Here is a 20736-nt window from a genome sequence, read left to right as displayed (position 1 = left end):
CCCTCCAGGGTGCACTGGCGGGAGTGGTGAGTCACTGTGAACATGGAACACTAGTCTTCCTTTCTGCTAATCACATCCATCTTGAGGCTTCTCTAAACACAGGAGATCTGCGGTGGTATTTTAGACTAGAGGCCTGGTGCAATGCACTGGGTGGGGGGTTTCTCAGCCCGGTCTGCACCCTCTCGCAGCCTGGGACCCCTCGGTGGACATCTGTCTCCCAATTTGGGATCCCTCTTGCCGTCTGGGACCCCTCGCTCCTTACTGCCTGCCCGCTCGCTGCTCCTTAGTGCTGCCGCAGAGGTGGGAGAGGCTCCCGCCATCGCCACTGCGCTCGCCAGCTGTGAGCCTGGCTTCTGGCTGAGCAGCACTCCCCCTGTGGGAGTGCATTGACCACTAGGGGGAAGCTCCTGAGTTGAGCGTCTGCCCCCAGGTGGTCAGTGTGCATCATAGCGACCGGTTGTTCCACCGTTCAGTCGATTTGCATATTAGGGTTTTATTATATAGGACAGTATAAAGACAAGAACTTCCGTTTAAGCCAGGGGTTGGAAACCAGAGACCAGATGCTGAATTCAGATATAGGCATGTACTTTGGGGCCAAATGAAAACAACAACAACACACATCCAAAATTTAAAAAACCAGGAGATTTTTGCATAGAAATGCTGATTTCTAACTTCTTTTAAAGGCCAGGAATATCTGGTATCGTTAATTTCATATTTCCTTGTGGCAGAAAGTGGCTAGAGCATGGCTGGAAGGGGCTGCCCCTTTAATGATGCAGCACTGACTACTGGGGCTTATTTGTGTTACCTGGTATGTGATTCAGTTTGCATTTACACCAACCCCTTAGTTTTTTTTAACAGTGATAATTGTAGGGTAGTCATTAACAATTTGAGGAAAAAGTGTTAATAGATGATAATAAAACATGAAAAAAAAGATTAATTAGAAGTATCTGGTTATTGCTTCTTTTTTCTGGATTTCTCTTTGGCAAACTGTTAACGAGATTTGAAATTTTATTTATTTACTTATTTATTTTACCAAATTTGATTTTTAGAAATTATTTTAAAGGTAAGAGTGTTGGGATATTGAGTTTGATGCGTTTGGCAGTCTGAATTGGAAAATCGCTGCACAGTACGCTTTCCATAGCAGTAGCAGGCTTTTCATTTGGCATCAGCAGAAGTGAAACTGGCCAATATAATATTAAACTTGTTAATATACTACATTGAACTAAAAGAAGAATTCACGAGTTGAATGTGTTACTATGGGGGCATTTATCCATATAAAAATAAATGAAGTGCTATTCCTGGCATGTATGTGTTCACCTTTCAAAATGTATGAGAGAGATTCATTGCCATGCCATGTTTTTTTGGGGGAAAGGGTACGTATTTGGAATAGATGGCCATCCTTCTTTATTTAAAAAGTTGAGTTGTTTACTTCCACATTTTATGTTTCTTACTTGTGACAGTTTTCATTAAAGATGTTGTGTATTGTTTTACTTTTAATTTTTATGAGATGAAAAGCCATTTCGTTTATAGAAATCTATGTATTGCTTGAGGATTTCTTTTTCATTGATAATTCAGCTGCTCTCCTAACGTGTGTCAAGTCATAGGCTCTGTTTGATAAAACTCAATTTCTTAAGTACAAGTTAAAGGGTTTAAGACATCTTACTCAGAATTTTGAAAATGCAGATTTAGAATATACATGGATCTAAATATACCTAACTCAGCTGAAAGTATGAGTGGCTTTAACACATCTCTAGATGTGACTTTAGATAATTAAGAGGAGAAAAAGTGAATTCCCTGGTATGGTATGACTCTCATCATCATCACTACTTTTTTTGAGGAACAGAACTTGGTATTGAGCAAATGGCCTTTTTACTTTTGCCTGAATGCCTATATGGCTTTAGATACTAGAAGAAGAAATGGGGAAGGAAAAACTTTTCTTTTATACGAACAGCCTCCACGTTCAACATAGAAGACAATTAAATATTAAAAATGGTCTCTCCCCACCCCGTGTTCACCTGGGTCTTATACACCTGTGCACATGTGCCAACTTGAACGAGAGTGAACTGCCCAGTCAGTTGGTTCTAGTTCCTCCTCTGGGAATCCTTTCGCCCTCTGGGGATATACACTTGTATATCTCTCAGTGAATAGTCAGATATAGTGGGCAAAGCACTGGGATTGAGACCTGTAGAAATTCACAATCTCGTTCTGATCTTTTCTCTATGTTTTGTGACCATAGGCCAGCGGTTCTCAACCTGTGGGTTGTGACCCCTTTGGGGGTCGAACGACCCTTTCACAGGGGTCGCCTAAGACCATCGGAAAACATATATATAATTACATATTGTTTTTGTGATTAATCACTATGCTTTAATTATGTTCAATTTGTAACAATGAAAATACATCCTGCATATCAGATATTTACATTACGATTCATAACAGTAGCAACATTACAGTTATGAAGTAGCAACGAAAATAATTTTATGGTTGGGGGTCACCACAACATGAGGAACTGTATTAAAGGGTCGCGGCATTAGGAAGGTTGAGAACCACTGCCATAGGCATTTCACTCTTATGAAGCTCAGTTCCTTATCTTTAACAGGCAAGGGTGGACTACATGATTCTTAAGAGTCCTCCTAGTCGAAAACTTGGTACTTTATGTTCATGCATATGTACATGTAAAGGTGTAAACACCTTTTCCAACATAAGGTGTTTATAAACCAAAGGATGGCCTTATAAAGTGCCCCGGCCTCTGGCAAGAGAAAAGCTGGTATTGTTACTTGTTTAGTTTTCTTCCACATTGTGGACTTCAATTTGTTGTCTTTTTATTTATCAGAAATTGAATTCTTATTCTCTTCATCTGGTTCACCCTCTCTCCCTGCCCAGCTTTATTGAGATATAATCAATACATGATATTGTACAAATGTAAGGTGTACAGTGTGAAGATTTGATGTTTATTGTGAAATGCTTACCACAATAGGGTTAGTTAACCCCTCCATCACATAATTACTTTCTTTTTTGGAGGGTGTGAACATTTAAGATGTACTCTCTAGGCAATTTTCAAGTATATAACACATAACTACAGTCACCATGTTGTACATTGGGTAGCCAGAACTTATCTTGTAACTATAAGTTTGTACATACAATTTGACAAGTTTGTTGAGAACTTTTCTTATCATGAAAGGATTTTTCACTTTGTCAAATGTTTTTTCTGCATATATTGAGGTGATCATTTGATTTTTTATCCTACATTCTACTAATGTGGTATGTCACAATATTTTTATTATAATGTATAGTATATACTAGTATGATAAACACATTTTTGTTGTTCCATGTATATTAGCTTATAGTTTTCTTGTAATGTCTTTGTATGGTTTTCTTACCAGGGTAATACTGGCTTTGTAAAATGAGTTTGGGAGCATCATCTCCTGTTCAATTTTTTTGGGAGCGTTTAAGAAGGATTGACATTAATTCTCCTTTAACTATTTGGTAGAGTTCACTGGTGAAACCTCTGGTTCTGGGCTTTTCTTTGTTGGGAGGGTTTTTGTTAAATTTAAACTCTTTACTAGTAATTGATCTGCTTTTATTTTCTATTTATTTTCTTTTTTACAAAGGGCCTGCATGCAGTGGTAAACCAGCCCAATTGCTTATTTACTTATTAAAATTTTAAAAAATATATATTTTTACTGATTTCAGAGAGGAAGGCAGAGGGAGAGAGAGAGAAACATCAATATTGAGAGAGAATCATTGGTCATCTGCCTCCTGCATGCCCCCTACTGGGGATCAAGCACGCAACCCGGCATGTGCCCTTAACCAGAATACTAGTAGAATCTGGGTTAGGGTTAGGGTTAGGGTCAGAGTCAGGGTTTGGGTCTGGGTTAGGGTTAGGGTTAGGGTTAGGGTCAGGGTCAGGGTTAGGTTAGGGTCAGGGTCAGGGTTTAGGGTTTAGGGTTTAGGGTTTAGGGTTTAGGGTTAGGGTTAGGGTTAAGGGTCAGGGTCAGGGTCAGGGTCAGGGTCAGGGTCAGGGTCAGGGTCAGCCTCCCAGTGCAGAGAGCAGAGAAGAGGAGGATCTAGGGTGGTGGCAAATAAAGAATAACCAGCATGGTGACACACTTAAAGTAGGATCCAATTAAAGGAGCATGGACAAGGTAGGAAGTGATGGTGTCTTTCCACAAAAGAAAATTAGCTTACTTGACAGAATGCTTTCAGTTTAGGAATTGTAGATGAAACTGAGGGTGTCTCTATATATACCCAATGATCTACTGTTGTTCTCTCCCCAGTTCATTTGTCACTGGAAGAAGGCTTAAATTAGGACATGCCCAGCGATTTCTTGCCTATGTTCCTTTCCTTGTGATTGGGAGAGCATGCTGTCTAAAGATTCCTCACACAGACCCTGGATGGAAAGAAAAGGGGAGAGAATGTAGGCAAAACATAAAGGACTAGTTAGGTCATGACATTGGGTTGAATCTCTCCATAGACCAGTAGGTTCTGTTTTATTGAATGGCCATAGATTGAACTGTAGTTAGTCACCTTTAAATTGTGTGCTTTCATTTAAAAGGCTTCTGAGGCTCGCGAGAGTATGCCAGTGAAAGTTCATTACCACTGGTAGAGATCTCTTGGATGAGGAGGAAGGTGTTATAGACAGAGTTTCTTATTCTTAGTTTTCTGGACTTCATTTTTTTTTATAGCTATACCATGCATTCTAGTCTTCAGTAAGGTTTATATGAGTGGGACATTTCTTAGAGGTTTCAGTTAATGAGAAATGTAACAATTGAACAATTAAATAAGTATTTTAAAGACCCAGGCTGGAATAGTATGACCAGAACATGATCAGGCTATATTCTCTACTTGGGAGTTTTTAAAATTATCAAGTCCCATTAAGTTAGAATGTCTGGAATGTGGGGCCTGGGCATTGGGGGTTTTAAAAAGTTTCCATGTGCCCAGCCAGTGTGGCTCAGTGATTGAGAGTCGACCCAAGAACCAAGAGGTCCCAGTCAGGGCACATGCCTGGGGTTGTGAGATCGATCCCCAGTAGGATGTGTGTAGGAGGCAGCTCTCTCATCCATGTTTCTCTCTATCCCTCTCCCTTCCTCTCTCTCTAAAAATCAATAAAAACATAAAAAAATTTCCATGTGATTTTAATGCTATTTAGAGTAGAGAATGATTGTTCTTTTCTATTTTCACCCAGTAAATATTTTATGAATTCTATGCACATGGCACTTCTTGTTTTTTGTTATTCATAACCCAGCACAGATGAAAACATAGAAACTCCCACCAAGTGTCATGGCCATTTTGCCTGTCAGCATCACTGGTAAACTTTTTTACATAGACTAATCTTCATAGGATTAAATAGGGATTGTGTTTCTGCCTACTTTTCTATTCCTGGAGCTAAATATGAATATAAGATTAGTATCACATTAGTAAAAAGTCACTGGGAAGAGAAAAATTTTATTTTATAAGTGTGATCCCATTTCACAGATGTTACGATTTGTTTGAAGTAACCTGATCTCATTTTCATGTGGTGGCATTTCTCATCAAAACAAAGACCTTAATTAATAAATATCCCAGAATGATGAATAACATTCTAATTGTTCTTTTCTGCTGTAGGAAATGTGTTAGGTTGTTGTCAACAAATTACAGATAGTTGTAACTTCTATGAATTTAAAGTATTTAAGCTAAGATAGAGAAAAAGGAATTACCTAAAGCAAGAAAAATAATATTTTCTTCCACAAACTCACTTTGTTTGGAATCTTTTAAATATGTTATCTTATCTATCCCTACTTTCCAGGTGAGATTCAAGAGATACATGGTTTTTCTCTAGATTTTGTAACTAGTAAGTGGTGAATTGGGATTTGATTACAGATCTGTTTGTCTCTCCCCCCCCCCCCGCCCCCCATATTACATTGCCTTCTTACCCCTAGAAAACCTGGGAATTTAGATAGATAGGTGGTATTTAAAATCACTTTTATGTGTTTCTTTTTATCTATGATATGATTTAGCCTTTTTCTCCCCCTTAGGATAATACCCTTCAAGCTGCATGGCCCTCAGCTGATGACTCCACCACCAGCAGTATTTCACTACTTGATTTCAGCTCTGGTTCTCCCTCAGCCACTGGCAGGGAACTCTGGTCGGAAAGACCTTTGGGTGATTTAGTGTCTACACCCAAACTAGACTTTCCCTCGAAGGTGGGCCTCCATTCTTCCCCAGCGGTTTTAGAGGTTAGCAGCTTGACTGTTCATTCTGTCACCCCAGCAGTGCTGCCGACTGGCTTGCCTGTGGCTTCTGAGGAAAGGACTTCTGGATCTTACTTATTAGAAGAGGGTAAGAAATTCTACTTCCTGTTCATATTTCTTTACTTTATTGTGTAAATGACAAGGGTTTTGAGGAGAGGAAGAGACTGGGGTTAATAGAAAAGTAGGTTAGGAGGAAATGTCTTGGGAAAATTGTGTGAGAAAGGGAACAATCAGGTTTAATTGTTTGGACTGGAAATGAACTTGGTAGGCTGGGGTAGGGATCAATTAATAGATATTTTGAAAGTCCCATTAAAATATATAATTAAATTACTATTAGATAACTACTTTACTTATTTAAATTTTGGAGTGGTAAACAAAGAGCATCAAAGAAGATTATCCCAGTAGCTTTTAATAGGATTAAGTGTAGGGGCCAGGTATAGAGATTTTTAGCTTGCATTAGGCTTCATTTGGGAGGGAGAACCTGAACTAAGGAAGTTATAGCAGAGATTAAGGAATGAAAATCAAGTAGATGATTTAGATGTTGTGAAGGAAAGGAGAAATCAATGTGACTCATGCATGGAGTATACTTGAGAAAGAGGAAGATGAACAAAGTTGTAAACAATGAGTCCAGGATTTTGAACATTAAGTGAACCTGAAAGATGATGGAGAATAAACATAACAAGGAAATAGAAATTTAAAGATAAACACAATTTCCTAGGGAATTCTTTCCCTAAGTTTTCACTAGATTCAGTGTTTATTGTCAACATGGTTATCAGCAGTTTTTTTTATTTTCATGGAATAAAAAAAAAGAAAAATCAAGTGTTTAAAGATGAATTATTTCAATAGCCTATATCTTGTTCTCAAGGAAGGTATATTCATGAGTGATTGTACCACACCACAAAAACATAATCATATTGTCTTGTTGTTTGCTGGATCTAGCAAAGTACTAGTAAAGTCAGCAACTATCCTTACTAATCTAATGGAAAGAAACAGGAAGCTGGTTTTATTAGGAGGACTGGGAATATATTTTAGTAACACTGTAGATTAATTAATGGAAAACTTTATTTTTAGGATTAACCAAAGTCGAAGGGTCAGAAGATTCTTTTTCAGGTGATCCTTTGCCCTCAAGTACATTAACTCATTCTGTACCAGAAGAAACAATACCATCTAAGGAAGATTCTGTGGTGTCTTTGACATCCTCACCGTATCTGGTCTCCTCTGTCACATTAGATCCCCTTGCTCAGGAAGGGTCTTCACCTCCTGGCTTGGACCCTTCGGCCTCCAAAGTTAACGGCCAATTAGAAGTGAGCACTTTGATGCCAGACACATCCATGGAAAAAGAGGTCATATTTGAGAACGGCTTAGGCTCAGGGTCTGGGGAAAAGGTGAGTGGGATTACTTGGCCATGGAGCGACACTTCATTAGAGAAGAGCATTGAACCACTGACCAAATCATGGCTGGAAGATGAGGATTCATTTTTGCCAGTTGAGAGTGTGGATAAGAAACTAGTTGTAGGTGACAAAATAGATTTCACAGACCGAAGTATTGAGCACTCAAAATATGGGCATATTGATAGATCCACACACTTTTCAGAGGAAGAGCCCCTTGAGGGACCTACTGTGCCCTTCTCTGCAGAGACCACAACTCAATCTGCACCTCTAATTCCTTCCAAGCACACATCAGAGGTACCTGACATTGATTATTACTCAGTTACCAATGCACCTCCTCTATTGACATCTATAGCAATCTTTGATTCTACTGGTAAACCAGATCAAGTAGAACCATTTCTAAAGGAGGATATGGAACAAACTACAGAGCCATCCAATCGTAAACAGTTTGATAGCAAGATTTCAACACTGAAGCCAGATATGCAATCTTTGTGGACCATATTGCCAGAATCAGATGTAGTTTGGGAAAAAACTTCTTCCCTAGGAAAATTGCCTGGAGACACATTGGCAAGTACACCGGAGAGTATTGACAAGCTCTGGTTGAAAGCTTCCATGACACAGTCTACCGGATTGCCTCCAACCACAAGCTCCACCCTGCTGGAGGATGAAGTAATTATGGGTGTACAGGATATTTCATTAGAACTGGACCGGATAGGCACAGATTACTATCAGCCTGAGCTAATCCCAGAAGAAAATGGCAGGGTTGGTAGTTATGTGGAAATCTCTACAAATGTTCACTCTACAGAGATGGCTATTGTGGCTCATCCCACAAAAAGAGGTGACTCAAATCATACCCAGACCACAGGAGCATTGCTGGTTTTCTTCAGCCTTCGAGTGACTAACATGATGTTTTCAGAAGATCTGTTTAATAAAAACTCTTTGGAATATAAAGCCCTGGAGCAAAGATTCTTAGAATTGGTAAGCATAAAAAGTGAACTATGGGCATTAGTGAGTAGTCAACACATAAGATCTGAGCCAAGGAGAGTGTGGTCTGCTATAGACACTCATTTTGTTTTTTTTATCAACTACAAATAATGTCATGGCCTAGAGTGTTAGGAAAGTAATAAGACAGGTGGATATGAATGTGGCATGAGGGTGATGTAATAGCTTAGATACTGAATATTGTATTCATGAATTCTGGGACTGAAACAAGTTTAAGATTTTTTTTCACAGTTTATTGTGAGACCAATGTTTTGTGGGTACCTATAACACCTTCACTGTTGGGATACTTTAGTAACAGAGAAAATAAACTCTCTGGTATCTAAAACTGTCTGTGAGTTCTATGCGGTTCCAAAATAGTACTATTAAAATCTCATGACTCTAAAATAATTCAAAATTGACACTCTTTTTCCTTAAATTTTTTTCATTTACAGTTTATATTCATATTATTTTATATTAGTTTCAAGTGTACAGCATAGTGGCTAGATAATTATATACTTTACAAAGTGTTGCCCCTAATATTTTCAGTATGCAACTGGAACCATACATATTTATTACAATATTATTGACTATACTAGAGGCCCAGTGCACAAAATTCCTGCATGGGAAAGGTCCCTAAGCCTGGTCAGTGATCAGGGCCAATTGGGGCCTTCAGGTTGCTGGCTGGGGCCTTCCTTCCGACTGCCGGCCAGGGCCTCTCTTCGTTCTGCACTGCCCCCTGGTTGTCAGCTCATGTCATAGTGAGTGATCAAACTCCTGGTCTCCCGGTCGAACTCCCGAGGGGACATTTTGCATATTAGCCATATCTATCTATCTATCTATCTATCTATCTATCTATCTATCTATCTATCTATCTCCAGTGCATGAATTCATGCATGGGCGGGGTCCCTAGGCCTGGCTGGCGATCAGGGCCCATCGAGGCCATCTTGCCCAGTCCTGATCAAGACTGGCTGGCCGGGGAAAGGGACTGTGGGAGGTTGGCTGGTCATGGGAGGTGGGCTGTGGGAGCACACTGACCACCAGGGGGAAGCTCCTGCATTGCACATCTGCCTCCTGGTGGACAGTGTGCATCATAGCTCCCAGCCAGTCGTCTGGTCATCTGGTTGTAATGGTCACTTAGGCTTTTATGTATATAGATTTCCTATGCTGTACTTTACATCTCCATGACTATTACCATTTGCAACAGCCTGGGTGGACCTTGAGGGGATTATGCTAAGTGAAATAAGTCAGAGAAAGACAAATACTATATGATTTCACTTATATGTGGAATCTAAAGAACAAAATCAATGAGCAAACAGAATAGAAACACACTCATAGATACAGAGAGCATACTGATGGTTGCCGGGGGTTGGGGGGCGGGGGGGGGGGGGGAACTAGGTGAAAAAGATGAAGGGATTGAGAAGTATAGATTGGTAGTTACAATTGATACTTTGATGATGAACAGTTTAAATAATGTAAATAGCATGCAGTTTGGAAAGGGGGAAGGGTTCATCCTTGTTTAATTTTTTTTTGTACATGTTGAGCAAAATGCAAAATCTTGTCAGTAAACTGATCATTTTTCATGTATTGCAGCTGGTTCCCTATCTCCAGTCAAATCTCACAGGGTTCCAGAATTTAGAAATCTTGAACTTCAGAAATGGCAGTATTGTGGTGAATAGCAGAATGAAGTTCTCCAAGTCTGTCCCTCCTAATGTCAACAATGCTGTATACATGATTCTGGAAGACTTTTGCACCACTGCCTACCAAACCATGAACTTGGCTATTGATAAATACTCCCTTGACGTGGAATCAGGTGATGATACTTATTACTCTGCTGATTTCTTAGTGGAATCCAGTAATTATTCTTATGTATTTTCTTCCACACTGAGTCAAGGTGAATTCAACACTTGTAGGTAAAAGAGTATCATGTCAGGCAAATTTTCCCCATCTTGATAATTAGTATATCTCTTCCAAGGACATCAGTATCATTCTCTTTTCAAAAGGGTGGTCCACATATGTTATCTTTACTTATTTACCTCCTGTTTCCTTTTCTACTCTATCTGGCTCTCTCTTTTACCTTTCCACTGGATCTGTTTTTGCTACATCTCTATTTGCCAAGCAGGTAGATTTGGACTCCCTTCTTTCTATATAATTTTCCCAAGTTGTTTTTATCCATTTCCATTATTATAAATCTAATAGAGATAAAATTTATATACAGATTAGACTTGTCTTCTGAGCTCCAGAATCAGTATCTAACTATGTACTTATTGATCTTAAGTTGGATGTATTCTACATATATCAAATTTAAGATGTGTAAGAGTGAGATCTTGTTTTCTGTATCTCTCCACATTTCAGCTATGTCCATTCCACTCAGCTTCACCATCCTGATAAATGGAAGCTGTGTCCACTCAGCTACTTAAGCCAGAAACCTGGGAAGTCATTCCAATACCTCAGTTTCTATTACTACCATTGCCACTACTCTAGGCCAAACCATTGTCACCTCTCATTTGAACTAGTTTCCCCACTACCTCTCTTGTTTCCTTCCCTTCTCCATTTTTCAGATAGCAGCCAGGGTGCTCTTTCTAAAAACATCAATCAGATTATTTTACTTCAATGGCTGCCTGGTTCAGTAGCTACAAGGCCTGGACCCTACCTTCTTCCCCGATATCATCCAATGAAATTAACTTCTTTGCTTACCAAGTCAAACTTGCTGGATTTTAGTTCCTCAGATTCAAACAACCTTTCTTGCCTTAAAGCCTTTGCACAAACTGTCTCCTTTGCTTGGAACTCTTTCCCCTCTTGGCTGACTTCTGCTCACCCTTTATGCTTCAGTTCAAATGTCTCTTCCTCAAGACTTTCACTGACTCACCCATATTCTAGATTGGGTTTCTCCTGTTAGTTTTTCTTGTAACATCACCGTTCTTTTCCTGCTATAGAGCTTACAACTATTGTAATAATGCTAATTTATGCACATAGTTGCTTAATGGGCATTATCCTCAGTTGAGCTATCCACAGGAATGATATTTTATCTGTTTTATTAACCATAGTGTCTTGCATATAAAAGGTACTAAAAAATACTGAGAATGAATGAAATGAACCATTGTTTTTATTTGGAAGATTTGGATGCAGTTCTCCAAGTCTGTCCCTCCTAATGTCATACTGATGGTTGAATCCTCAGACTTTGTTCTTTTTCATCTTCCACCCACCAGAGGACAGTGGTTTTAGGTAGGAGTCAGGGGGAATACCTGAGTTCGTATTTCTCCAGTGACTTTTACTCTCAAACTGGTTTGAAAGTGAACTCTATTTTTTAACTGAGAAAGTCACATTTTTTCCTTTGAAATCCTTATTCACTGAAAGTGAGGAAAATGATTCGGCTAATCCTCCAATATTTAAATCTCTTGCCATCTGAGTTCTCTAAGGCCAGTTGCGCATTCTTTGCCATGTGGTGTAGTGGAAAAAGCAAGTAATTATAATTTGGAAGGCCTGATTTCTTTATTTGTTCTTTTGTTTTTAAATCCTCACCTGAGAATATTTTTTCCATTAATCTTGAGAGAGAGAGAGAGAGAGAGAAAGAGAGAGAAACAAATAGAGGGAGAGAAAACATCGATGTGAGAGAGACACATCAACTGGCTGCCTCCTCGACTGGGGCTGTAATTGACCTGTAACATGCCCTTGACCAGGAATTGAACCTGCGACCCTTTGATGCGCAGGCCAATGTTCCACTGAGAAAACTGGCCAGGACTGGAGGGCCTGATATTTTGCCTCTGCTCTGCCATTTATCATTTGTGTGACCCTAGATGATCTATATTATCTCTGAGCTTTAGTCCCTCATATATTAAATGGGGATAACGTTTGGGGTGATTACTTAATAAGTTATATAAATGTCTAATCACTATGTTATACACAGGAAACTAATATAATATTGTATGTCAGCTCTAATCGAAAACTTAAAAAAAATTTAAAATGGGGATAATATTACCTGGCCTATGTATTTTATGGGGATAGTCTAAGTATTAAAATAATAACATATATTTGCATTTGACTAGCCATACAAATGCATGCAAGCAGATATAATTCATAAAACTTTTTGCAAAAGTCAACCCACTTTTTAAAAAAAGGGAAGGACAATCAGTAAGTGCATTTACATCAATATTTTATGTAACTCACATGTGAGCTGCATGCTGAGTCATTCAGGTTTATAGGGTCACCTTTTTCTTTAATATTCAAATGAACTGGCATTAGCCCCTCCCAAGTGTAGTGTAAAACCTGCATCCATGTCCCTTCCACCCCCAATATCTCTAGGAATGAACAGGGATGAAATATCTCTTAATCACCTCCAGCTCTGAGTTCCTTCTGCTGAATTTCCAATCCTTGTGGTTGTTCTTTATGAAAACCCAATACAGATCACAGTCCCATTTTTGACTTTTCCAAGGCACCTCTACAAGGTAGTTGATTCTATCAGATATTTCCTTTGCTATGAGGGTGACAGATAAGGCGTTATCATACCACTACAGGTGGTTTAAAATATTGTTGGGCATAAATATCCTAAACTTCCTTAGCAACCCTTTCAAAGTCATTTCTTATTGGCCAAATTTTTGGACCAAGCCAGCTACCATGCTATTCTGGCTATCTGTTCCATAGTTTCTTCATTATCATTTTTCTAGACCCATCAATTCCTCTCTTAGCCTGTCCCTGGTAAACTAGACATAATTCATTTTATAATTTAGATCCTTGTCTCTTATCCCAAATTAAGCTCCAGGTCTATCTTTGTTTTCCCCTAAAGTCATTAAGGTGCTCTTAAACAGAGCGCCGTGTATTCTGGGCATCCACCTTTAACCTACACAGAGGACTGGAAAAAGACTGTAAAGCTACAGTCTTTTATTTACATGATTAAAATATTAGGCTTGGTCTAGGGCAAAAGGAAGCAACATTTATTTTTTCCCTCTTCCTATTTCCCTTCCACCAGACATTCACACATATACCCATGGAATGATCACAGTATTTTAGGATTTTAAAATAGAATTTCCCTACTACCTGTATATTTTTAGTTAAAGGTCTTCAGATTAAAATATTATTTTATCTCAAGATTGGCTAGAGATAAGATTGACGTGTTTCTTGTCTAACTTCTTTGCACAAAAACTCTTGAACTTCCATCAACATAGGAAGCCATGCAATATTATCCTTCCCCTTCTCTAAACACACTGGTAGGCCAGGATTATATTGTTTTCTGGGTACAAAGTCACAATATGTATACTAGAATAAGACTGTGAGGACAGGAAATACACAATGGAACCCTGCTGCATGGGCCCCTTGTAGAAACTGCCCGTCTAACAGCACTGTTGTATGCTTTCCTTGTTATTTGAGCATCTCATCAGTGGTCCCCCATATGAGTTTCCTAGGGCTGCTATAACAAAAGAACACAAACAGGATGGCTTACAAAAACAGAGATTTATTCTCTCATAGTTTTGAAAGATAGAAATCTAAAACTAAGGTGTTTGTGGGCCATGATCCCTCTGAAGGGTTTAGGAAAGATTCTTAGGATGAATCTGAAATTTTTTGTGGTTTTGGTGGTGATGGTGTAGTTTAATGCTTCAGGAAAGGGGTCGTCCCCATGGTACTTTGGACAGTGAGACTTAGTGGAGGAGCTTCATGTACTCCAACTCCTGTGTTTTGCCTTTTCTAGTATTTTTTTTCTGGTTTGTTTGATGTTTTAGGTGATGAAGCCAACCCTTGCAAGTTTCAGGCATGCAATGAGTTTTCCGAGTGTTTGGTCAATCCCTGGAGTGGAGAAGCAGAGTGCAGGTGCTACCCTGGGTACCTGAGTGTGGAAGAACTGCCTTGTCAGAGTCTCTGTGACCTTCAGCCTGACTTCTGCTTCAATGATGGGAAATGTGACATTATGCCTGGACATGGGGCCATTTGTAGGTATGGCGTAGCTAGGAATTTTGACTTCACGAGGTTGTAGATACTTCCTCTGAAGAAAAAGGGTCTACACCTATGATTTTAGGATAATCTCAGCAGTATTTGTTATAGAAGTTATATCTAAACAATAGATTGGTACTATTTAGTGCTCATGTGAAGACTGAGTGAGTTAAAATGCCTGAATTATAGTTCAAATGGTTATTTTATTTTATGCTCTTAGGGAGCTGTGAGAAAGACATTGTCTAGTGTCCCACTGAGAGTCCTGGGAGTAGTTGGGGTCTGTGTTGTGGTTCTTAGAGGGGATGGTAAGGCAATTGGCACTTAAATTAGGTTTCGGCGTAAGAGCAACACGTAATACTGTACCTGAAAGTGAAAACAAAGGAGTTTTATTCTATTTGGATTCTGTTTTGAATGGCTCTGGGCTGCTCTTGGTCCTACCAAGTATTCAGAGAAAAAGAAAAGCAAATATTTAAAGTCTTTGAAGTCATGACAAATATATTTTATTTAAGTACCTGAGATCCATTTTTTAAAAGTAGAACCATGAAAATGCAGCAGATGAGCAGATACAGGTACCCTGACTGTCCTTTCCTGTCCATTCCCCTAAAACAAAGTAGAGCAAACCAACGTCCCACCACACACCACAGTCACATGGTGTAAAAGGAGCGAGTGCTGAGAATAAATGAGAGGACAATTTGTGGATGTGAAAATGGTCAAATGTTGGCATAATGCCACCAACAGAGGAAATAGGTAGAAATGATTCAGATTCTTCTATGTGGAAAAGTGTAATGTTTAGCTAGGAAACTAAGGGGAAAGGTAGTCCCTTGATATCCAGAGAAATTAGTATTATGGAAAAGCAGTGATTTCCTTGCTGCTGTGGGATTTAAAGACATTTTTGCACAGGTCTGTGGCCTTGGGGTATGGAGGGACTTAAATTGTATGATCACTGAACCTGCACATTTACCTCTTTACTGAAGCTTCCTGTGGCCAGTATTTATTTCTTTACTTTTCCCAGGTTCCACTGAAGCTTCTGCTGTTCATTGTTACTTTCAGCAAAGTGATTCCACTTTGAGACTCAGTCACTTCTCATTACAGGTGCCGGGTGGGTGAGAACTGGTGGTACCGAGGGGAGCACTGTGAGGAGTTTGTGTCTGAGCCCTTGGTGATAGGCATCACCATCGCCACCGTGGTTGGACTTCTCCTCGTCTCTTCTGCTGTTGTCATCTTCCTCATCAAGACTCTTCAAGCTCAGAATGCTCGGAGAGAAAGAGAGAGGCCCTTTAGGTAAATAAAACTGCTCTTGCGTGAAAGAAAATGTCCCGCTTATTCATTCATTTAGAACTGACTATGTGACAAATATTAAATAAGGACCTGGGGTGCAAGGGAGAAAGCTATAAAGTTGAATGAAAACATGGGCTCTGTCCTCGAAGGGTGTCAACTTGGGAAATAAACAGAAGCTGCAGTATGAGTAAGATGTGAAGGGATCTGGATGAGGCACGAGTTAGTTTTGCCTGGGGGAGAGAGTCTTAGAAGTTGAAAGATGGTTGTGGTATTTAGCTGGACAGAAGAGTGGCTATCTATGGTGGGTGGGTGGGACACTTTCTAGCTAGTTGAATGAGCATGAGCAAAGTTAGGAAGGCATGAGTGAATCTCAAGGAACACTGAAGGAATGGCCTCATTGAGCATGGCCAAATGCCTGTTTCATGATTGGGGAGAGGTTGGAAGGGTGATGGCGATAAGGTAAGATCCCTGTATGAAGATCAGATCAGTTAGTCTGTTACCCTTTGCTCATTATGGTTCTAAATCTAGATAAGAATCTGAAAAGAAATGACATCTGATTTTCTTTTAGTAAAATGTAGCTTCATTAATGGAGAAAATATAATCTGTTTTACTTGTTAGACTAGCAATCCAAGGACCCTTTGGGTTGTTATCCTATATCAGTGATGGTGAACCTTTTGAGCTTGGCGTGTCAGCATTTTGAAAAACCCTAACTTAACTCTGGTGCCGTGTCACATATAGAAATTTTTTGATATTTGCAACCATAGTAAAACAAAGACTTATATTTTTGATATTTATTTTATATATTTAAATGCCATTTAACAAAGAAAAATCAACCAAAAAAATGAGTTCATGTGTCACCTCTGACACGCGTGTCATAGGTTCACCATCACTGTCCTATATAATAAAAGTCTAATATGCAAATTGTCCCCTCAACCTGGAGTTCAACCGGGAGTTTGACCAGGGGGTGGGGCTGTCCAGCCAACCGCCTGTGGCCGCTCCCCGCAGTTGGCGGCAGGTGGCCAGGGAAAGGGAGGCCCCAGTTGGCAGCCAGCAGCCACTAGGGACCCTACTCATGCATGAATTTCGTGCACTGGGCCTCTAGTGTGATAATAATCAGTGGTTGTACTTTGCTTTTGTGCTTCCATAGTCTAGAAGAATTACTGGTTTAGGTCTAGGTTACCTTCCCTCACCCTCAGCTTGCTAAGGAGGCACCTCTCCTAGGTTCTTAGAGCGCCCAGGACATACTTCCATCACTGTTCTTATGCTTTTTATTGAGTCTGACTTTTCATTAGACTGTAATCTCATTCCAATCAATTCTTTATCATTACTATCTAGAACTGTCTTAGGCACATAATCAATGCTCAGTAAATATTTGTAGACCTGAATTGAACCTGAGGCCCAATACTCCCATATTTATATTTTTATCAGATTTTCGGTGTGCTACACATTGATTTTTTATTTGTCTACTCTGGGAATGATGGCGCCGTATGCATTCCATGAAATACTATCTATTGGCAGGCTTGGTTCCCCATCAGCATTTATTGAGTGTCAGGCCCTGTGGGGCAAGTAAAGATGAATGAGACATGGAACAATTCCCTGGGGCACTTGCCCTATAGTTGAGGAGATAATAATGACAACACCTGATAAATAATTTCTGAGATTGATCTGGGTATTTTTCACAGTCACCTCTCCTGATTTGTATCAGTTCACCTTTTCCTCCCCAAGAGAAATCTTACTATAGGTAAATAGCCTTCCACGTGGTTATACATCTGAATCTGAATGAATCCTACTTTTCTTTTTGTGGCTCCAGCAGACAGCCTGCCAGCCTTTCATCCATTGAAGATGCCGTAAAGTACAACCCCATGTATGAAAGGCATGGGGCGGGAATGGAACAGTACAGGGGACCCTATCCTCAGGGTCCCTTCCAGAGTGCAGCACGAGGTGAGGTGATTGGTGGTCTGAGCAGAGAAGAAATCAGACAAATATATGAGAACAGTGGGCTTTCAAGAGAGGTAGGAAACTGCTTTTCTGTTGTTGCTCTGCTGCTTCTGGTGTGTGTGTGTGTGTGTGTGTGTGTGTGTGTGTGTGTGCACGAGCTTCAAGAAAAGATGAGAAGTATTTCCCGATTAGTTTCTACTTCATGATATCCCCCAGTTGATGTAGTATGCAGAGGGTATATGAATCTGAGCTGTACCTTCTTCTCCACCCAATGGTTTCTTTCTCCATTATTAACAATTGCTCTCTTCCTCCTCCCCACTTCCTTAGGAATATGCCGGGGTTATTCTGAGCAGTTCGTGTACTATCCAAACCTTCCATTCTCTGAAAAGGCCATTCTTTCCTATAGTTCTTCCCCGGATAGCCCAGACAGCCACATTTCCTTATAAAAATTAGGACTCCTTTTAAAAGATGATTTAAGCTTTTCTAATGCGATGTATGGCCTATTTTTCTTTTCAAAAAGGAAATTCAAGAAAGAATGAGAATTTTGGAACTGTATGCCAATGATCCTGAGTTTGCAGCTTTTGTGAGAGAACATCAAATGTAAGCATTCGCAACAGCACCCCTGCTCAGGCTCTTAACCGTTAGCCTTAGAGTAGCGCCTCCAGTGGGAACGCGTAGTTCCTGTTCATGCGATAACCAATGTTTGTTGAGTTCTTTAGAGTTAATACATTCCCACACAGATGACCTCATTTTTTTCTCACGATGGCTTTGTAGGTTGAATGTTTCTTTATTTAAGTTTTATAAACGAGGAAAAGAAGCCGTGGAGAGCTGAAGGGACTTACTCACGATCATAGTGACAGCAAATGGCAGAGAAAATCTAAAACAGACACTATGTGTTCTGGCCTAGAGCTTCCTGGGCTGTCATATTTTCTCTTATTACCATAGATATCACCCAAGGGTTAATGCTCTAAAATACTTTTCATAGACAGTTTCTCTGAAAAGCATTTGAGAAGCCATAAATCCTTACACTTAAGTATCTCTGTAGATACTTTTCACGATGCTTTCAATTATACAAACCTCATTAAAGTGTATCTCTTGCCTCTACCAAGTTTATCTTACATTTCATTCTATCTTTCCATTTGCTTTTCTCAGCATGTGTTTTGGGCAAGTATCTGTAGTTTTTTTCCTTCTGTTCCCCAGGATCCATAACCAGACTTAGCTTACTAAAATAAATCATCTTATAAAGAGACCATTATGGACATTAACTGAATGTAGTGGGTGAAATTATAATTTGGCTTTTATTTTTGCTCCTAATGCTGCCCTCACAAAGATGCTTCCTCATGGATGGGTTTCCCCAGGCCAGGTGTCTTCACGTGGCTTTGAAAAGAGAAAAACCAGAGCAATTCATCCAAGTTTATAGAAGAAATCCACAAAGGGTCAGGATGACACCCATGTCTTCACTGGGGCCTCTGTCCCTTTGCTCCAAATCCCTTTTCTCTGATAGGCAGCCCCTCACGCATGATTCCTTTCTGATAGAAAGGGACACATTGACGCTTAAGGAAATTGAGGAAGATACTTTTCTAATTGCATGTGCATGATGGAGAATTCCTTTAAAAATCTCTGAGCACCCTCCTTGACCCCTGGAAGGTGCCGCCAACCTTGCTGAACCCTGTTAGAACAATATTACCAGGATCTGCCTTTTAAGCTAAGATACCCACTCATCCTGGCATCTCCAGCCAGCAGATGACCCATGGCTCCATTCCAGTGGAATCTAACAGAAAGAACATGACTGACGTTTTTGTCTTCCCTAAGACTTCTCATAACCCCCCTACAGCCACCTGCCTGAATGTGTTTCCTGAATTAAAAATGCGTCTTATCTAGGCTAAGACACCGGAAGAAAGGATTCAGGAAAGCCTAATTAAGGGGAGACAGACTGACTACATTGTTTAAATTTCTGCTGGTAAACTGTCTGGCATTAACATATAAGAATCCATGTAACAGAAGATTTAAAAAAGGTCATAGTGAAACAAAAGGAAGTTCACACAGACACTTCTATCAAAAGAGGGATGTTCATGGAGAAGATGACATTGAAAAAATATGAGGTACATAGCCCATACAACATTTTCAGTTTCACTTAATCTCAGCATTTTTACCTACCAGTAGTCCAAGAAAATGTTAATGGACTTGATTTAGGATTTAGTAAAAGCATTACATGGTCTTTGTGGAGAAGATTTAAAAAAAAAAAAAAACAGAGCAAAGTACAGGATAATTTTCCTGCAAAGAAAGAAAATGCAAAGTATTGGTGAATTTAGGAACAGAGCTTGGCAATGTGTTACAGCAAAATGCATTTCTATGCACATTCTTGCTTTTTCAATTAATTGTGGTTTTGTTGTTTTTTTTTCATGGCAGGGAAGAGCTTTAATCAAAACTCTGATCGTGGAACTGATTAGAAGCCCAGAGAAGAGAGAGATCGCTTGCTACCTGTATCATAAAATTAACCTGCATTTTGAACTCTGTTGGAAGAAGAGTATTTTATTAAAAAAACATTCAATTTGGGGACAAATTTTTTTCCCCCCAGTTTAAAATTTTACAATAGAGTAAGAGATGTGACAATTTTTATATGTGAGCTGCATTTAGAGAAATTCCAAACTGTGTGGGTCTGGAGAGCATCTGGAAGAGAGCAGCGGGGCCAGGGTGTGCGCTGGCAGAGCAGCGCTGCCTATCATTGTGGCTCAGGAGACCGGGAGGAAGGGAGGGCGAGACTGTCCAGGAGGAGGCAGGCTCTGTAACAAATATTTGGTAGCACGCTTGTTATTGTCAGATGGAAGGAGAAGCCTTTGAAGTAGTTTCAATATAGTTTATAGTCAGACATTTGTCTAAATAAAATATAAAGTGTTGTGGGGGGAGTTGAACTGCTGAAGAAAAAGCAACCTTTTTTGCTGTAGTATAGAGTGAGGCTTGTACTTTATTCTGCCAGAGTTTGAATTTCCTGAGCGTATTAATCA

The 20736-nt window shown here is 39.7% G+C and overlaps 1 protein-coding gene across 1 annotated transcript in view; it reads left to right on the top strand.

Moving 5' to 3' along the window:
• Positions 1-18335, top strand: part of IMPG2 (interphotoreceptor matrix proteoglycan 2) — a gene marked incomplete at both ends in the record, with an annotated part of 80325 nt that extends 61990 nt beyond the window's left edge. Inside the window, 7 exons of the mRNA XM_081086737.1 lie at positions 6012-6315; positions 7299-8593; positions 10187-10406; positions 14308-14518; positions 15608-15796; positions 17604-17805; positions 18252-18335. Coding sequence (XP_080942863.1) covers positions 6012-6315; positions 7299-8593; positions 10187-10406; positions 14308-14518; positions 15608-15796; positions 17604-17805; positions 18252-18335 — 2505 coding nt within the window. The remainder of the gene's footprint in view (positions 1-6011; positions 6316-7298; positions 8594-10186; positions 10407-14307; positions 14519-15607; positions 15797-17603; positions 17806-18251) is intronic.
• Between the last annotated feature and the right edge of the window lie 2401 nt (positions 18336-20736).

This window comes from Myotis nattereri (genome assembly GCF_964212035.1).
Source record: "Myotis nattereri genome assembly, chromosome: 3".
NCBI lineage: Eukaryota > Metazoa > Chordata > Mammalia > Chiroptera > Vespertilionidae > Myotis > Myotis nattereri.
The sequence above is the reverse complement of the archived record's forward strand: the minus strand, read 5'-3'. Positions and strand labels throughout refer to the sequence as shown.